The following is an 18,267-nucleotide window of genomic DNA, read 5'->3' on the forward strand; positions in this document are numbered from 1 at the left end:
TTACATTCAAGCAGGTTTCAATACATTTTTAGAGGGATTAAATGGCACAAAATAGTAAGAATAAGAAAGTATTCTTATTCTTATTATTCTTATTCTTATTACTTTTCAAATTAGGGGTTATGGTGGGTTAGGGGGTGCTGGTGCTGAAGCCTAGGTATATCCCATCTGACATTAGGGCGAAATTATTATTATTATTATTATTATTATTATTATTATTATTATTATTATATTTCAAACTATTGTCTCCCCAATAATGTTTTGTATAATATACTGCGACTACTGAGAACGATAGAAAATAATCCGTAATAAATAATGGACTCAAGCAAAGTGTTGAATTGAGTCACTCCAGCCAGCCACTTGTGATGATGAAGCAAAACAAAGCGTCGTCACGATCACGTGTCGTCATCTGCTCCACAAGCCTTTTTGTTTTTTTCCTGCGTGGCGTGGCGTGTGTGTGGAAATTGAAGAAGGTCCACCACACACAAGAGCACGTACGAGCGAAACCACGCGTGAAGGCGGACGAGAAGACGGCAATGATGTTCTTGCTCTTGCTTCTATTCTGCATACACTGTGAGTGTTTCAAAAAAACAACTTGGCACTTCTTTGCATGTTGTTCTCTTCAAATCCTGCGCAATAGTTTGTTGATCGGTTGCATGTGCAAAAAAAAGCAGCACATGCAGTCCAGCATGCACTGTTGTTTTGATAACTTTCAAATGGACCTATCATGTATTTTTCTTTTATTATATAAAATATCAAGAAACTTCAGGCTAAATGAAATGTACCTTTTCCCTGCTTGTTTTGTCGTGTATTTAAATGGTGTATTTAAAATGCTGCTGCTACTACAAGTTTTTGTAACTAATCGTGGATTTAAAATGCCGCTACTACATGTACCGAACATATGGAAAAGAAAACCTTCATTTTTATGATTTGCAAAATATGCTTTCAAACTTTTGTTTGGATATATATATATATATATATATATATATATATATATATATATATATATATATATATATATATATATATATATATATATATATATATATATATATAGTACATATAAGTAGGTTTTCAGTATCGTCTTGAATCCGCCCCTTCTGAAAGTCGTCCATCACTTTTACATTCCAAAACAGCAGCGCTCCTGGTACCACCACACACGCACGCGCACGCACGCACACACATCGGCAATTCCCTCACTAATTGTTTATAAATGTTAAAAGAAATAACCTAATTCTGTCAGTCTTTCAGTCAACCGGACTTTTAAGCCCCTCATAATTAAATACGTATTGAATATTCTATCGATTAATCAAATAATAAGATACCATTTTATTTTGCATTAAAACCATTTACCCAAATACTGTTTATTTATTGATTATTGCTGTTTGTTTGGGATTGTTTAATGATAAAAAAACCAGCAACAATCAAGCAACAATTATATAATAACACATGAGCGGGATTGATGTTGTTCATTTACAGGTTTGGTCATTTTTAAAAGCAGATGTTTGCAAATGTATTATTTGGGTTAAAAAGAAAAGATAAGCAGTCCAGTGATCAATGAATGATTGAAAGCAATGTTTGATGTGAAGCTGGTCATTCATTTTGCTTCTTGCAGGTCCTGTCAGTATGTCAGTGACAGTGAGTTCTTCTAAAACCAAAGTAGAGGTCCATGAACACACAGGTAAGAGCACCTTACTTCTGACTTTTATTTTTTTAAAACCTTCCTTTAAACAAGCAAAGTAGCCTTCACACAGCAACTTTGTGTGATTTCATGTGTGTCAGTGTCTGGTGTCACATAGTTGGCTGACTGTGCAAGAAAAAAAAAGTCAAATAGAGGGTGCATAAATTGCATAATCCGAAATTGATTATTTATTTCCTGGTTTGGTCGCTAACTTGAATTGGCACAAATGGAGCAAACGGCACAAATGGAAGCTTAAGGCACCACTGTGCATCCCATCATAACAAACTAAGCTATGCCATATCGGACATGACGTCATCACCATGTTCGTCATGTCCTATCCAGATGCTGTTTTGTCCTGCGACTTCCGCACCGAGAAGGACCAGAACCCTCGAATCGAGTGGAAGAAGAAAGGAAAAGCTGTGACCTTTGTCTACTTTAACAACAAATTCACTGGTGGGTAATGACCACTCACTCTTCCTCACTGTTTTCCGGCATTGGACATGGCAACTTCTTTCCCACCACCGCAGGCTCATACGCTGGGCGGGCCAACGTGGAAGGAGCCACTCTGACCATCCACTCGGTGACCCAGAAAGATTCGGGGGAGTATCGCTGTGAAGTGACCGCCGGCGATGACCACGTCAGCTTTGGCGAGGCCACGGTCACCCTTGACGTACACGGTATGCATCGGATTCCATTAAAGCGGGTCGGTTCCAGAGCGACAACAGTTGTTGTCATTTTTTTCATTTGTTTTCTGGAGGTATATATTCCACCCATAGTTTCAGCATCGCTCCCAAAGGCCAAGGAAACACCTGTTGCATCTTTTGTCTCTGATTGGTTGTTTTTCCTCGGGCGCTTATCACGTCTCGTCCCCAGCCGTGTTCTTGCGTGTCTCTGTTGTCATGGTTTCGGTCTGTGTGCTCGCCCCTCCCCTCCTGTGTGCCCATGATGAGTTTGATTCTTCTCACCTTCCGCTTGTTACCTGTCGTGTATATAAGTCCTGTCTGCCCCTCACGCCGGTCGGGTCGTTGTCGTTTGTCGATGTCGTGATGTCGTTTGTCTCTGTTGTTGGTTTTGTTACTAAGTTACGTTTTTCTAGAATTGCGTCACTCATTCATTTGAATCAACTGTTGTGTTTAGCTGTATTGCGCAATTGCTGTTGTTTGTATCCTCAGTGCCGCCCCACATCCCGTCTTGCGAGGTGCCCCGCTCGGTGTTTGCGGGCTCCGACCTGGAGCTTCTGTGCAAAGACAAGCAGAGCGTTCCCCCGGCGACGTACAGTTGGTACAAAGACAACCGGGCTCTGAAAGTGTCGTCCGACACGCCGTACAGCATGGACGCTCGCAGAGGCACGTTGGTGAGTGCGCAGCCGTTGTGCGACACATGGCGCCAAGCACAAAGCACACACTTGTGAAGGAACACGTGTGCAGCTGTTGCTCTTTCTCTCTTCCACTCATCACTCCGAGCAGAAGTTTACAAGTGTTTCCAAAGTGGATTCTGGGATGTATCGCTGTGAATCCTCCAACAGCGTGGGGGCACCCAAGAGCTGCGTGGCTCAGCGACTCAAAGTGATTGACTGTAAGTTGAGTTGCGCCCCTGCCCTAACTCGACTATACTTAATGTGTTTAAAAGAGATTTTTTTTTCGGGGCACAGATCCATTGGATATCTCCATTTTGATCGCTGGCGCCTCAAGTTTTGTGATTGTCACGCTCCTCTGTTGCATCGGTGTGTGCGTATGCCGACGTCAAGGATTTTGCAAGAGTGAGTTGGAGGCTTTCAAGCCAAGCATGAGAAACAATAATATTTTGGAGCCATGTTTAAGGTAGACATCTGCAAAGCATAATTTTTTTAAAGTATCTAGAGCAGGGGGTCAAACTAATTAAACGAAAACAAATTAATTATATTTGACAAATTCTGAATTGCCGTTATGTGTCAATACGAAAATGACAAATGTGTTGCTAGCAAGTTTTATTACCATTCATCTGATTCAAACAGTTTTTACGAGGTCATCAAGATCCTTTTGCTTCACCAAAAATTGGCTGGATAGGAGCCCATTTCATATGAGATGTTCATACATTAATTTAGTTGACAGTCTTAATGGCCCTCTGAAGGTACGTCACTATGACTGATGCAGCCCGTGACAAAAAAATGAGTTTGACACGATAAGAAAAACTACAATCCTTAAACAGCAGACCTTCCTTCTTCTGTAGGACAAAAATACCAAAATAAATACTCTTAAAATTAACCCAGAAAGCAAATGTGAGATGTTAAAAGACAAAGATGAAAATCTGAGATTTTCACACAAACATTTCTGTTAATTTTCATTTTTCAAAAATCATTGTTTTCATTTAATTTCATAAACAACGTTTTTTCAAAAATATTGTTCTGACCATCTCCCATTTCTCTCCCTCCAACCAGAAGAGAAGAAAACAAACAGGTGAGTTGTGAGTCTTTTGTTTTTATTCAAACACTTTTGGACATTTATGCAACTTGTACAGTTTGTCTTGCAGTGCCAAGTCGTACAACCCTCCTCCTCCTCCAGCTATTCATAACGTGAGTTATGTTTGCGTTGCCATTCATGTCGCCGATAACCAACCTGGTTCATTTAAAGAATGGATTGTTTTCCTCCGTGTGCCCCACAGATCAAGACCTACAAACCAACCCAGTCTTTCATGATCTGAATTGTGCAATAATACCAAAGTAATCCAGAATTCAACATTTATTATTCAATGCACGGGAATTGTTAGCCCACGCTGGTATTTTCTCAAGACCAAAACCTAAAGCAGATTTTTGTCATGATCTTTGCTGGACCCCACAATTGTGACTGAAAAGCAGTTTCTGTCATGTCACTGTTTTTTTTTTTTTTTTTTTTTTTTTTAAAACAAGGGTTGATTATTTGTTGTTTCTGTCAGGAGTGAAGAAATTCATCTCTCACAAAAGGTGCCAGTATTAGTCATGCCCTGTCGTTTATTTTGGTGGACTCCAAGTCCCATTGCATTTGATCTACAGTATTTTTTCACACACGAGACCTTTATTTTTCTTATGTTCGTATCATATACGCTGTTTGACTAAATTGTTTGCGTGGAAAAGTGCTGTATACTCTCTTTCACTTTTGTTTGCGTGTGAATTAAGAACAAATGAACAGGTGTCTGGAAACACTGAAGGATCTTTGTCTGGAAGCTGAAAGCAATAAACACCACCGCTGGATCAGAGAGGTCATCCAAATCCACAACTGAGGTCACAGAAGTCTGAACTAAGGTCATACATGGGATGCCGTTTTTGCGAAGACGCCAGACAGTAGGGGGCACAAATTCCAAAGCAAGAAATCTATAAAATAAGTCTCTTTCCCATCTGAGAAAAACTACAGGAAGTAGCCGAAACATGTACAGCAAAGGTAAAGTTTTTTTTGTCTGACCAAAACAACCATTTAAAATAGTAAACGGAAAAAAAGACCATATGAAGTTTCACAAACGATTTTTGCCTGAATTTCAACATTTTTGTTTTAGGAAATCGCACATTCTCCTTGGCAGAAAATAGTTGTATATTTTTTTTAGGTCAAGCCCTACAAGCCTCATATTTTAAAATAACTTGTTAATCATTTTAAAGGTTTGTATTGAAAATATGGATGAAACAAATAAATATTACATTAATATTACATGAACACAATTCCTATTTAAAAGTGCTATAATTTATTAAGTAATATAATTTTGTTTAAAAAAAGTCAGTATAGTTGCATGCAAAAAACCCTGAAACATCCTTTACTGGTTAATCTAACAGAATTATGTGAATAAATCACAATTCCCCCCCCCCCCCCCCCCAATTTCACAGTAACAACCAACTTCACACTATTCATTTACTTTAAATGAACTAAGTACTCATCTTCCCATTAATGTCTGAGCACATGCAGTATTAAACGTCATGCACACCAATCTAAGATGACCTTTATGTGCAAAGTCTATGTTGACATCAGTATTTTGTATATTTAACGCCATCTTACAAACAGCGAATTTTTTAAGAGTAAATCTCAGTGCAGCAGAGATGAATGTTGTACTACTGTTACATAGCCACAAGAGGGAGACACTGCACTGAATGTTGGTGTGTTGATCAACTGAAGGTGACTTTTTTTTTTTTCCACTTTGCATGAACTGAATGTAACAATAGTTTAGTTAATATTGTATTTGATTTTGCTTCCTCCTATTATCCTTGTCGTTGTTTTCCTACATAGTCTATTAAACGTTTTGACATGCCCTGGCCTCTTGTTTCCCTGTCACATACAAACCCTCAATTAATTTTGGTAATAAAAAAAACAAACACCCATGGCCAAAGTTTTTATAAAAGTAAGAAAAACAATACTATATATTTAAATGAACTATTTGGTTGGTCTACTTCACAGAAGCACCTTCCTGGAAGCTGGCTCTGGTAGAAAATGTAGACAGTATCCTGCAATTATGAAGTATTATATATTCATCACTACCCCCTCCAGAGCTTTAAGGTAAGGTAGATTTTTTTTCTTTTTGCTTTTACATAAAAATAATTGTCCCTCTCCATTTGTATAAAATAGATTCATTATGTATGGCTTTTAATTCAAAAGGAAGTATTTGCAACTGAGAGGGGCACTTTACTCATCCAGGGCAAGTGTGTGAGCACCACTTGGGGTCTATCTGTGTATGTGGACTGGACTCCTAAAGTGAGTGAGTGAGTTTTTGCGCTGACAGGTCTTCATGTTGGAAGTTCTCCTTGACTTACATTTAATGGGGCCTCTTACATGATCATCCCATTTTAAACTCGCTGCGTGCACGCGCATGTGGTCGCTCACACGCGTGGAAAGGGATCTGTCAGAAAGGGGCCGAGAAGTGTGAAAAGAAGTGTGAGAAAACGACAAGTGAGTGCGAGTGGGCGATGGCTGTCAAATGAAATCTCAGTCAGTGCTGCTGTTTTATTAAGCCGCTAACATGAAAAGATGAAAGTTTGCACAGCCTCTATCTTTGGTCACTCGTTGGCGCACTCTATTATGAGTGACTTCCTTTTCATGGATAGAAAGATTGGGAATCACAAAGTAACATGCAGAAATAGGTACTATTACATGACCATATTGGTAAATCTGACTACTTACACTTTATAGTCCCAAAAATTCTTATTCTTTTTCACAACAGTCTGAGGTGAGTACTCTTCCACGGCTGGTTCTCTCAAAATATGGTCCAGAAAGTTGACGTGATAAATGAATGTGTACAAAACCAGGTCAAAGTGCATAAATTAAATTGTATGTTGAAAATGAACTCGGAATGAATCTGTCACTTGTATTGTTACGTTAGAGGCACAGCGGACACAAAATACATAATATAAAATACATAATCTCACATTTGATTTTGAAATTGTTACACGAATACATTAGAAAATTCTGATGAGACATTAGTCAATGTAATAATAATCAACCTAAAAATGGCTCCGTAAACAAACAACACAATTTGGGTCAACAAACAAACCAACTTTCTACCCCGAAAATGGACAACCCTAATTATTTGTCCAAAAAAAAAAAAAAAAATACCCCAACAACAAACAAACAAAAAAAGTTGCTTTTGATCCAACGTGAATAAAACATCTCAGCACTATCGTAATTATATTAGAACGAAAGGTTATTGTAATCCATTATTATTAAATATATTCTTGGATTATTATTCAGAAGCACAAGAAATAGCTCCACTACAAAGTGTTTCGCAAATCGCCGATCCAGTTTGGGCTTCTCAGCCACTGCGAGCAGAAACACGAGCAACCTTTCTGCAAATCTTACATCACACCAGTGTGTGGATGCCTCGAGGAGATTGTTGCGGTGAGTACCGACAGGAAATGGACCAGTGACACGGCAGGGATCAGGGCAGGAAAACGCTCACTTCCCGCCATAGCAGGAAGAAATAGCAACGTTTAAACATTTAAAAGCTTGCAGACGGCATCCCCTACTGTTCCATGAAATCTTTATGCCGGCGTGCTGTCACATTGCCAGAAGGCCTGCTGAGTGATGCTTGGAAGTCAGTAGGAGTGCTTTTAGAACAACTTTCACACTCCAGTCTATTCTATACAGTGAAAACTGTCCAAATCAGCCCCCACCAAGTTACCTTTCATAGGGTCAACCTCCGAAACGCAGAAAGTTCAATGAAAGAGCAGAGGTCAGATTTTCCTTGGTTGGATGCAAAAATACATTGAAAGTTGGCTTTATTGTTTTGCTCTATATTATAGTAGTTTGAGTAAATCTCACAGTGCCCAGTTCGTAACCCCTGTAACTGCTGGGAAGATAAAATCAGCTATTTTTTTTTTAAACATAAAATTCTGAGATAGAATGTTTGGCCCATTAGTTCTTGACCTGAAAAGGAAGCGTACTTTGGTTATTCAGCAGTGCAATGAAACAAAACAGACCAACAGGCTTTGAAATAGCTTCAAAAGAGTTTTAAACTGGCCTAATCAAAGTCCAGACTTGAATGCTGTGGCAGAACTTTTAAAAAGCCATTCATGCTGGAAAATTCTTCAGTGTTGCTGCACAAAAGCAATCCTTCTATGAAGAGTCGTCCAAAATATTTCCAGGGAGACACTTTCAGTTGTTGTTTCTGATTGTGGCTCAAAGAGTTTTTCGGGTAAGGCGGCAACACAAGGAACGTTTTTTAAATCATATTTTTGTGCTCCTATAAAAAATTTGTACTGTACTGCGGATGAAGCTATTTCACCTTTTGCTCGATTCAAATAATACTAGCGATCCAACCGGCGTGACGGAAAGCCGGTAGTTAATGTCAAGTCGAGTCGTTGATCTTTTGTGACCTGAGTGCAACAGCCTCCATCTTGACGTACACTAACTGATGTTAGTTAGACTGTGCAACCTTCTCATATTACCTCGGGCTAAAAAGTGGATATTTCTTCAGGTTGTGCAGAAAAGTCATGTCGGAAATAGCAGCAGTAACTAAGTGGGGTTGAATCTTCGCACTCCATGCACATCCTCCTCACCTCCTTCCTACTCGAGCTCAAATAGGATCTGTGTAGGCAGCGTGGCTTCCAGATGAAATGTTGTATTTGTCTGCGTGTGCATGTGTGGGTTCCATGGCTGGGATTTCGGGAAGTAGTGAAAAGCAAGCCGATTCGTCACACTTTTGTAAATCAAAGATGAAAGTCACTTTTGGCTTCGATTCCAACATCTGTAATAAAAGTGTCGATGAATACGATGTATTGCAAAAATTTCCATTCCCTTCGCATCGGAATTTGTGATGCGGCTCTCAAACGTGTTGTGGATTAACTCCTACCATTTCTGCTGTCAAATCCTGATCGGGGAATTATTCCGTTTGTGGTTCAATCTGTCACTTTATACTTTTTTTTTAACATTCAGAACTGACAGACAAGCATAAAAATAAATTCAGCTCCGTGTAATAAGACTGCATTTACTCCGAATAGTTCAAGTGACACGATAACGATTTATGATATTAAATTTAATGTAAAAAAAAAAGATCAAAATTAGGCCTCTGCAAATCTGGATAAAAATCGAATATGTATCAAATTTGTGCCAATACAAGTGTAGCTTTAACACTTTGATTGGATACACCCGATCAAACTACAAAAATAAACACATTATACACCTAAGCTAAATAATTCCAGAAGGTGGTCTGTAGAGTAATGTGGAGGTATATGTTTTTAAATCTATAGGGGGGAAATTAATCCCAGGCCAATTAAACTCCATGTAATATTTAATTGGCCCAGGGTGAGAAGGTCACTTGGCCGAGGGCTGTTTTTCCTGTGGCCGTGAAAATGTGCTCTGCGCTCTGAAGGAGCTGGAAAGTTCCCTCTTCAAATAAGTGAAAATGAATAATTTTAGATTTTTGTGTTTCGGTTTTCGGCCTTGGTTTCCTTATTTCCGATTTTCAGTTTCGGCCATTTGAGTGCAGATTCCTACTAAATCCGCCAGTGCACATAAGTTGTGTGCTTCAGCGCGCCGCTTGAAAACTACTTAGCATTCAAGAGGAGTCCTCCATGCTCAAGTGCTCCCAGCATTACGCCTTTAACGCTTCCCCCCCCGAGATTAGAAGTCATCGAGAAGGGGGAAAAAAAAACAAGATAGAAAAAAGGAGGACGGAACATTGTGCTGCACTGTCTCGTCAATTGCTGGACTGTGTGTGTGTGAATCGGAGACTTCACAATCACATCTCATCAGCAAAAGAAAAAAAAACGAGACCACTCGCGGGATGACTATTATTACTACTACCCTGACTATTTGTGAAAAATGATATGCGGGATTTGAACATCGTCGCTCACCTCATCAATGACTTTGCGCTGCAATGAAATGAATATTTATCAAAGCTATAAAAAGGCACAGGAAACAATTTATTCATCACACCCAACACGATGAGAGCCTCACATCTTCTGGCCACATTTGCAAAAACTAGGACAGTAGAGCACAGACCTCCCAAAGCCAAACAAAAACTTGTTTTTTGGTTTATTTGGAGAAGATTTGGACAATTCTGGATAACCATTTTCAACACTGCTGTTCAGGCGAGTTCAAGTCAGGCGAGTGTACCCCTACAGTTAATTCTGGTACACCCACACACACACTTCTGAAGTGGCGGACCAGCCAAAATATCTTCTCAAAGACAAAGTAGCCACGATAAATGTGGGAGATCCAATATTTTGCCACACAAACAAAGAGAGAAAGACAATAACAACATGCACGAAGACAGAAACACACATTCCTCTGTGAATTCACCTTTCACCTTCCCACATATACAACATCATCTGCTGCTTTTCAACCTGCAGCCCCCCCCCCCCCCTCCGACTTATTAAAACTCTTTGCTCTTTCTTCACTCAGTCGATGAAATCCTGTTTTTTTTTTTTCTTTTTATGGCTTGTCTCCACCAAACATGGCTTTATGTCCTCAGGCACATCTGATGAAAGGCTTGAGAATATTTCCCTTTCTCTTGCCACACTTGTCTTTTGTTTCCCTCAAGGTCGACATGATTCTAGCTTGTTTCCTTAGTGATTACGACTTCTCTTGCAATGTGTCCCCTCCCCGTTGAGGGAAAGACCTTGGCAGAAGAACAGAACCGGAGCCGCACTCTGATCAGGCTACATCATTGGGTAGATTTGGGATCTAATGTAAGAGCTGTATGAAAAATGCTCATTTAAGAAAGATATTTAAAATGGCAAAAGAAGCATTGAAAGTGGCCATGCCAGCTTGAAGCCGTCAGTGCACATCAATTATCTTGTCTTTAAAAACCCATTTCTGGATTCACCCTACAGGATTTGAAACCGGATGATTTTCTCAAAATATCCATTACTTTAATTCTTTTTCACGAGGGATTTCCATCAGGATTTGACTCACACTTAAGCATTAAAAAAGATGATTTGCCTAATGGTGTGGCACAACATCCGTAATGAGGCTCATCTGGGAAGCTAATTATCAAACCGGATATCAGTCCAAAGCACAAGTGTTCAAACTCAATGCCAGAGTCAGCGGGTAAACAAGTTTGCTGTCAGGTTGATTAGAAGCAACTGGCTCAAGTCAAACAAGGTCTCTACTTTCTGGACCTGGATTTGACACCCTTTATTAATTCTTTTTTTGGCATCAGATGGACAACATTTACCGGTATTTAATGAAATATTTGCTTGTCGTGATTCGCTGTGACTTCTGATTTCAAATCGAGGCTGTTGTTAAGTACATTTCGTAATAATGAAGTGATTGCATAATGTGGCCCACGAGGAAAATGAGTTTTGACAAGCTGAGTCTGAACAGACACAAGAATGACATCGAGTCAGCCTCGTAGCATAATCGCCCCAATATTCGATGTTTACCTGACAGTGTCTATCCAAAAAATATGTTTTCGCCAAACATTCAAACTGTACGTGGGTGATCATTTGGAACACAGCAAATATTTTAGACGTGCTGCTTCATCCTGAGCACAGCTGTACAAAAGAAAAACACTGTCGATATTTTCTGTCAGCAGTCACTGGTGCCGTCTCACCTGCCTCTTTTTTTTGAAGCACAGCATTGTGTAGACACGGAAGAAAATGTGAGAATGAATGTCAGCCCGGGTAAATGACTCTGCACCCGATTCATCCCAGAAGAAGCAATAGGACAGTGCATCCCCGGCCGCCATCTCAGTGATCATTTTTGCATGGTGAGCAAGATGAAAGGCAACTGACTCCATATTTGATTGAAGAAGAAAAAAAAACAGCCACACACAGTGTCTAAGGGAATAAATAATACAAGAGCATGCAATGGAGAGGAAAAAAGTGTGTGCAGCAAATGAGGTGCCTTTAAAGTTGCTGTACAAAAGTGCTTTGTTTAAAAAATTTAACAGTCAGGCTGGTGGCTCTCAAGATTGGTCGGGGAAAAAAAATAGTAGTACATTATTTTGGAATTTTGCAATTAAACAAGTACCGTAATTTTCGGACTATAAGTCGCGTTTTTTTTCATAGTTTCGGTGGGGGGGCGACTTATACTCAGGAGCGACTTATATACATATATATGTTTTTTTTTACTGTTTTGGGCATTTTATGGCTGGTGCGATTTATACTCCGGTGCGATTTATACTCCGGTGCGATTTATAGTCCAAAAATTACGGTAGATAACTTTTTATTATGCTCGTTAAGACTGACCGTATGGCGTAAGAAAAAAAAAACAGTCCTCTCTGGTCCATCTTGTATCTCTAATTTGATTTTTTAGAAATCACCACTGTGACCAAAGAAAAACAACCAATTGGAGAAAGAAGGTGTGACTGATAAAAATATTTTGTTTGCACTCACAGCTTTTTTGACTTTGATCAGAAAGGGAGATCAAATTCTCACCGTCAGCCCAATTCTATGTTCTGTGTGTACTCCTCTTAACAGAGCATTCAACATCACGAACGTAAAGTCTTTGAGCAGGCTCATGGGGCATCTCTGAGAAGTCAGAAATAAGTCAACACAAGACAATTGGTTCTTGCTTTTTACAAGTCCACGATTATATCCTGGCTGAGTCCTTCCTGGTTGCCTGGCAACCACACAAGTGCCAACAACCCTCCAGGGAATCACTTGGCTGCTAGGAAATATTTTTGCTCCCACTCTTAATTCCTTAAACTACACTGCGATGAACTACTATTTCCCTTCATCCATTATTAGCAATAAAATAAAAATAATAATGTCAACCACCATGAAGATAAAGAATTAACATTCCGTATAATGGCTTTTGCATCATGCGCTTTCTTTTCATTCGGTGCCCTTGCATAAACTAATGAGATCGGTACCGGTGCATGAAAAAAAATTGGAATAGATATGCTCAGAAAGGTATTCATCCATTATCTGTACCGCTTGTATAATTTTTAGAGTATTGGTGAAAAGCCATTGGCAACCATATCATCATTAAATAAAATACAAAATAATTGTCACAGCCACAAGCAAGGCTACGTTACACTCATTTACATTGGTGGATGACTTTTATTAGTAGTTAACTGACCTTATTAAAAATTATTTATCCACTTATTTCCCAAATGTAACATATTTAGCTGAAAACCACTATCAATAAATACATTTAATTCATATAAATACTGTAACCTTTATATGTTTCTATTGCTATGTAATCAACTTTACATTAGCCTTTTTAAACCTTAACTAAATCAACATATTTAAATAAGTTAAACATCCATCTCTCCATTTTCTGGACTGCTTTTCCTCACGAGGGTTGTGGGCGTGCTGGAACTATTCCAGCTGACTTCAGGCGGTAGGCGAGGGATGACACCCTGAACTAGTTGCCAAATAATCGCAAATTAGTTAAACATGTTCATTTAGATTTTCTAACCCCAAATTTAGATTTTCTAACCCCCCCCACAAAAATAAACGTTGTTAGACTGCACTTGAACGATTACCCGGAGGGGAACCCCCCCCCCCGATTTGGGCCGTACTCAGTCCATCCTTTTTTTACCCTTATCTATCCTTGTCCTTCATCTTCAAAACTGTTCGTCTGAGACAGAATATCCACCACTGTTTATCAGCATGTCAGTCGCAGGGGGACATTGTACGAAACCAAAGTTAAACATTTATTTTCCATCTCATTATATGATGGTGTTTGAACACAATTACACACAGCCACTGGGAACAGAAAAGTCATTTCGGTCCGACTGCCGGCGAGTAAGAGACGACAATTCTCGACTCAAGGGAAATGTGGTTGACTTCAGGCAAAACGGTACCGCGTCTGTCCATTTGGTGCTGTCATCATCAACGTAAACTGAAAATGTCTCTAGTGGGGGTTTGAAAGATTCTGAAAAATTGCGGTCATTTGGTAACAGTTGTCACTCCGATAGTCGGGGTACGGTTCCTGTTTCCATCTTCTCGGCTGCTGTTGATTCGTCATCTTGATCTGCTGAGTGCTGTTTTCCTGTGGAACCATGCAACTAGATTTTTCTTGTCACGCTATCTAGCACAACACACAATTATAATATTGAGTAAATATGGGATAACCTATATACTATTACTTCAACAAAAGATAAAGAAACCGGGCGAAGAATTCCACCGGAACTTAACATCACAATCTTCAGCATAGTGTATTTTGGCATTTTCTTTGTAATCTACAAATAATTTAGCTTGGACTACAAAAAGAAAAATGACAATGCAGTATATTGGGAAATAGGTGTAGTTATCTGTCGACGTCTCTTCCAATTTAAAAATGACAAAGATGAAAATTAGTCACACTGGAGATAGCCGGAGTACACTACAGTGTGGAGAAAACGTGGCAGCAGATGATGATGGCAGATGATCGATGTGGCAGCAGAGAGGAAGGAAAAAAAGACAATGCTTGATAACTGGATGATAAATGCCATGCATTCACGGTGGAAGGAAGACTTTCCTTTTACTTCTTTCCCCGTGGACCTGTTTGCTTATCTGCCCCATTCTCCTTGGAAAGGATCATTATCGTCATGTCAGTGTGACTTGATGCGGATGCCCACTGGCCACAGCATTAATTACACCGGGACAATATAATGATAGCAAATCAAAGCCTAATATAGAGGATGGATGGACGGATGGACGGATGGATGGATGGATGGATGGATGGATGGATGGATGGATGGATGGATGGATGGATGATGACAGTTTCTGCATGATTTGAATGAGGCAAAATAACGTGCTTTTCCTCTTAAATATATTGTTATAATAATTTGTTCTAGATGTACTGTAATTATTTTCTGTATAAAAATCAAATTTGGTGTTCAAAAAGTCTTTTTTTCAAACCCGAGTCTTGAAAAAGATGGGGTCGTCTTGTAATCAGGGTCGTCTTATATTCGGGCCAATACGGTACTTGTTTTTTCTGCTGATATTACATATCATAAAATCCATGTACTCTTAATACTATTTCATTATTATTGTAGAACTTGTATTCTATAATGTATTCTATAATAATACAACTTCATTCTTTGAAAAAAATTTTTTTTTCTTACAGTTTCATCTCTTTTCACATATTGAACATTCACATAACTCTTCACTCCTACGAAACAAGAAGAATATATCAATTCATATGATGAAAAAGAACAGTCTCGTCATTTTCCAACGTTCATACCCTTGAATTGCAGGTTTCCTTGGGCAGGATCCAATTATTACCATTTGTCTTGCGACATCCCGCATGCGACACACGCACAGAGCAGCTTTTTTGATGAGTTGTGCAAACTTTGTGCTGATCAGTGTCCTGTCTGAACGGAAGTTTTTTGCTGTGAAAAAACATTCCACTATAAAGTTAAAAAGGGGACTTTTTTTTTTCTTTTCCAAAGCCGTCTGGCATGATCTGAAACTGAAGCGTAACAAATAGAGTACATATGTGCATCCACATTGAGGTAAAAACACGACCTAGAGGGAAGGCAGTTGTTGCAGCGGGGAAGTTTCTATTTTTTTTTATCCACGCAAGAATGCTTATTCGGCCTCCTCCCTGTGGCGTCTGCGTATGGAGGTGTATCAAGCGCACCCTCTGGGAATGTTCTCTTCATCCAGCTGCTCTTTCATGCAACTCAACTTCTCCCCTAGGCCTTTCCTGTATTTTCCTCAAGGTCAATGCAGATATAAAATGGTGCAAAGTGTTCAGGTCGAGTTCGGGCAGACGCAACGAGGAAAAGCAGAAAAGCACAAAGGAGCTCTCGCATTGCACCTTTCCTCATTCTCCATCCTCTTGCTGAAAACACTTTGCCTTGACCCTAGCTCACTCTTACTGTATTGAACAGAGTACATTTATTGAATTTACATCTGTCTTTCTTGTACGTACTGGGTGACCGGTTAATACAGTGATCGACCCATCCCCATGCATCATGTGAAAGCCACAATATAGAATGAGACTATTTAAAGACTCGAAACACATTTGCTGCATTTATTTTTTTCAAAAATGTCTTTTAACATCCTGTTGAAATTATACAAATGCATTTAAACACACATTGTGACAGAGAACAAGAGCAATGGATAAAAAAATATGGTACAAACAGTATAACAGCGTCTTTACTGTGTTTAAAAAATAATCACATTTGTTTCCAAACTATAAAAATCGATATCATCTCACAAAATTACATGTCAGCATTTTAAAATGAAACTATGTCCAACAAAAAGTAGGCTGTGCTAAAAGACACTATTTTATACACTATAGTATTTCCTGTGTTGTTCTTTTGAAATTTGCACATCTCAAACGAGTTAAGTGTGCCGCCGTCTAGTGGTCAAACGTGGGATTACGTCAGATTTTTCTGAGCGTGACACCAAAATAGCTATCAACGCTAACCCGAATCTTAACCCTGCACATAAATAAATAAATAAATAAATAAATAAATAAATAAATAAATAAATAAATAAATAAATAAATAAATAAATAAATAAATAAATAAATAAATAAATAAATAAATAAATAAATAAATAAATAAATAAATAAATAAATAAATAAATAAATAAATAAATATGAGGTTGGACATCATGAATAACATCACAATATTGAATTCTTTGTTGTGTGTGTGAAGTTATCTGTTTGTCTACATGCACATTGGCCGGTGTGATGATTTGAAAGGAAAGCCTTCCGAGTGGGCGTGAAAGCAACAGCAGAACATATGGCGGTTGTGAGACCTGCAAGTGTATGCCGAGTGTCAGGCATGCAGGGCAACTGACGAGAGGACACGCGGCGCTGCCACGAGCAGCCGTGCCGGATAATTACACCTTGTTTCGTTTGAGGTTGTTTACTTACTGTGGTTTCATGTGACAAATGAGGGAGAATAATCATTAAAAGGATTCAATAGTGGTGCAACTGATGCATCCCTTTGGAAAAAAACTGGAGCAGAGCAAATTGAAATGTGTTTGCATTTTCTATCACATGGTGCAAAATTCCCCATCCAGCTTATTTGGTTGACCTAAACGAGTGATTCTCAAAGTGTGATATGCAAAACATTTTTTTTCCAAGGTACTCCAATACATTTCAGCACAGTAATTAACTTTACAACAAGCAGTCATTTGGTCTCTCCCAGTTTAAGTTTACAATCAGACCAAAGAGAATGAAGTGTGACACAAGTCCACTAGCCCAGAGCTAACACATGTTGAAAAACACCATGGACGGGCTAGCGAATAGCACAAGTGTCAATTATAGCATCATCACAGTATTTTAATTAATATGCGTAATATCTCAACTTCTCATTAGAGACATTAAATTAATGGAAATTAGTAAAAGAAAATATCAAAACATATCCCATATTAGTGCCAGTGAAGAAACTAGGGCTTCTTTTTCACGTCAAGAATAAGTGATCCTTAAAACCTTTTTGAAATATACAAGCATTACTACCGCTCATTATGGAATGAGATACTTCACTTGTTTTTAAAAGCACATGTCGGAGGGAAACATGTCTAAATAAAATGGCGGTGGATGACAAAAGACTAAGACACACAAAGCAAACAATCAGGTCACTTTGAGTCATAAACGTAAATAAATGTTCTTTTTACAGTCGATGAGTCAACATGAGCGCGTATTCATTTTTTCCATCGTGTGCATACACACTTGGCATCCTGGCCGTCATTTACCGACCTGTCCATCAAATATGTGGTCGCCATGGAAACAACCCGTTTCCAAGCTGGCGCATGGCAGATGCGGTGATAGAATGGAGGACCAGACGGAGCCTCGTCTGCCCGGCGAGGCAATGTTCTTAAAGGGCTGGCACGCCGACTGTTGTCTTTTCCAGTTTGGTGCTGCGTGTGTGTGTGTGTTTTTTGGGGGGGGGGGGGACACAAAGAAAGCAAGCAAAAGTGCAAAGCTGACTGACATCATGTTGCAATACACACCAGTCACTGCTGAGGTTGTATAAACAGAACGAGGGAAGGAAGCTTATCGCACGACATCATTATCCGATTTTATTAGGTAAATAAAAAGATTACAAGCAAAAGAAATGAGTCCGTTGGTGCCATAGAATGAGTCTGGGAGGAATGATTGAACCATAAAGACGTCTTGCAGGTCAGAGGTCCGTGTTTTCGGAACAAGGGTGGCAAAAATCCACCGAAAGCCTGAAGAAAAAAGCCTGACTTAATCCTATGATGCTGACAAATAACGAGCATGCAAGTTTGTGCGGAGTCATTTTCAAGTATATTTCCTTTG

At 39.1% G+C, this 18,267-nt stretch overlaps 1 protein-coding gene across 4 annotated transcripts; it reads left to right on the plus strand.

The window, feature by feature from the left end:
* The first annotated feature begins 288 nt into the window (after positions 1–288).
* Positions 289–5,923, plus strand: jam2b (junctional adhesion molecule 2b). Of its 4 annotated transcripts, none has more exons than XM_061287766.1 (10): positions 289–570; positions 1,613–1,678; positions 2,021–2,131; positions 2,206–2,355; positions 2,851–3,032; positions 3,145–3,253; positions 3,330–3,437; positions 4,098–4,113; positions 4,187–4,229; positions 4,319–5,923. In XM_061287766.1, exons 1-10 carry the CDS (start codon positions 363–365, stop codon positions 4,355–4,357), a joined length of 1,032 nt encoding a protein of 343 aa, XP_061143750.1. In that variant the 5' UTR covers positions 289–362; the 3' UTR covers positions 4,358–5,923. The 4 variants fall into 4 exon arrangements, with proteins under 4 accessions (XP_061143750.1, XP_061143748.1, XP_061143746.1 ...); XM_061287764.1 differs by having other exon boundaries at positions 290–570; positions 4,175–4,229; XM_061287762.1 differs by having other exon boundaries at positions 296–570; positions 4,095–4,113; positions 4,175–4,229.
* Positions 5,924–18,267: the final 12,344 nt, after the last annotated feature.

This window comes from Syngnathus typhle, linkage group LG9 (assembly GCF_033458585.1).
Source record: "Syngnathus typhle isolate RoL2023-S1 ecotype Sweden linkage group LG9, RoL_Styp_1.0, whole genome shotgun sequence".
Lineage (NCBI taxonomy): Eukaryota > Metazoa > Chordata > Actinopteri > Syngnathiformes > Syngnathidae > Syngnathus > Syngnathus typhle.

Bases quoted from the DNA above. Each gene is read 5' to 3' on its own strand.
- jam2b (XM_061287762.1), top strand. From the start codon at position 363: ATGATGAAGCAAAACAAAGCGTCGTCACGATCACGTGTCGTCATCTGC. The intron at 3,033-3,144 runs GTGAGTGCGCAG...CACTCCGAGCAG, and splicing joins ACGCTCGCAGAGGCACGTTG to AAGTTTACAAGTGTTTCCAA. The intron at 4,230-4,318 runs GTGAGTTATGTT...TGTGCCCCACAG, and splicing joins CTCCTCCAGCTATTCATAAC to ATCAAGACCTACAAACCAAC.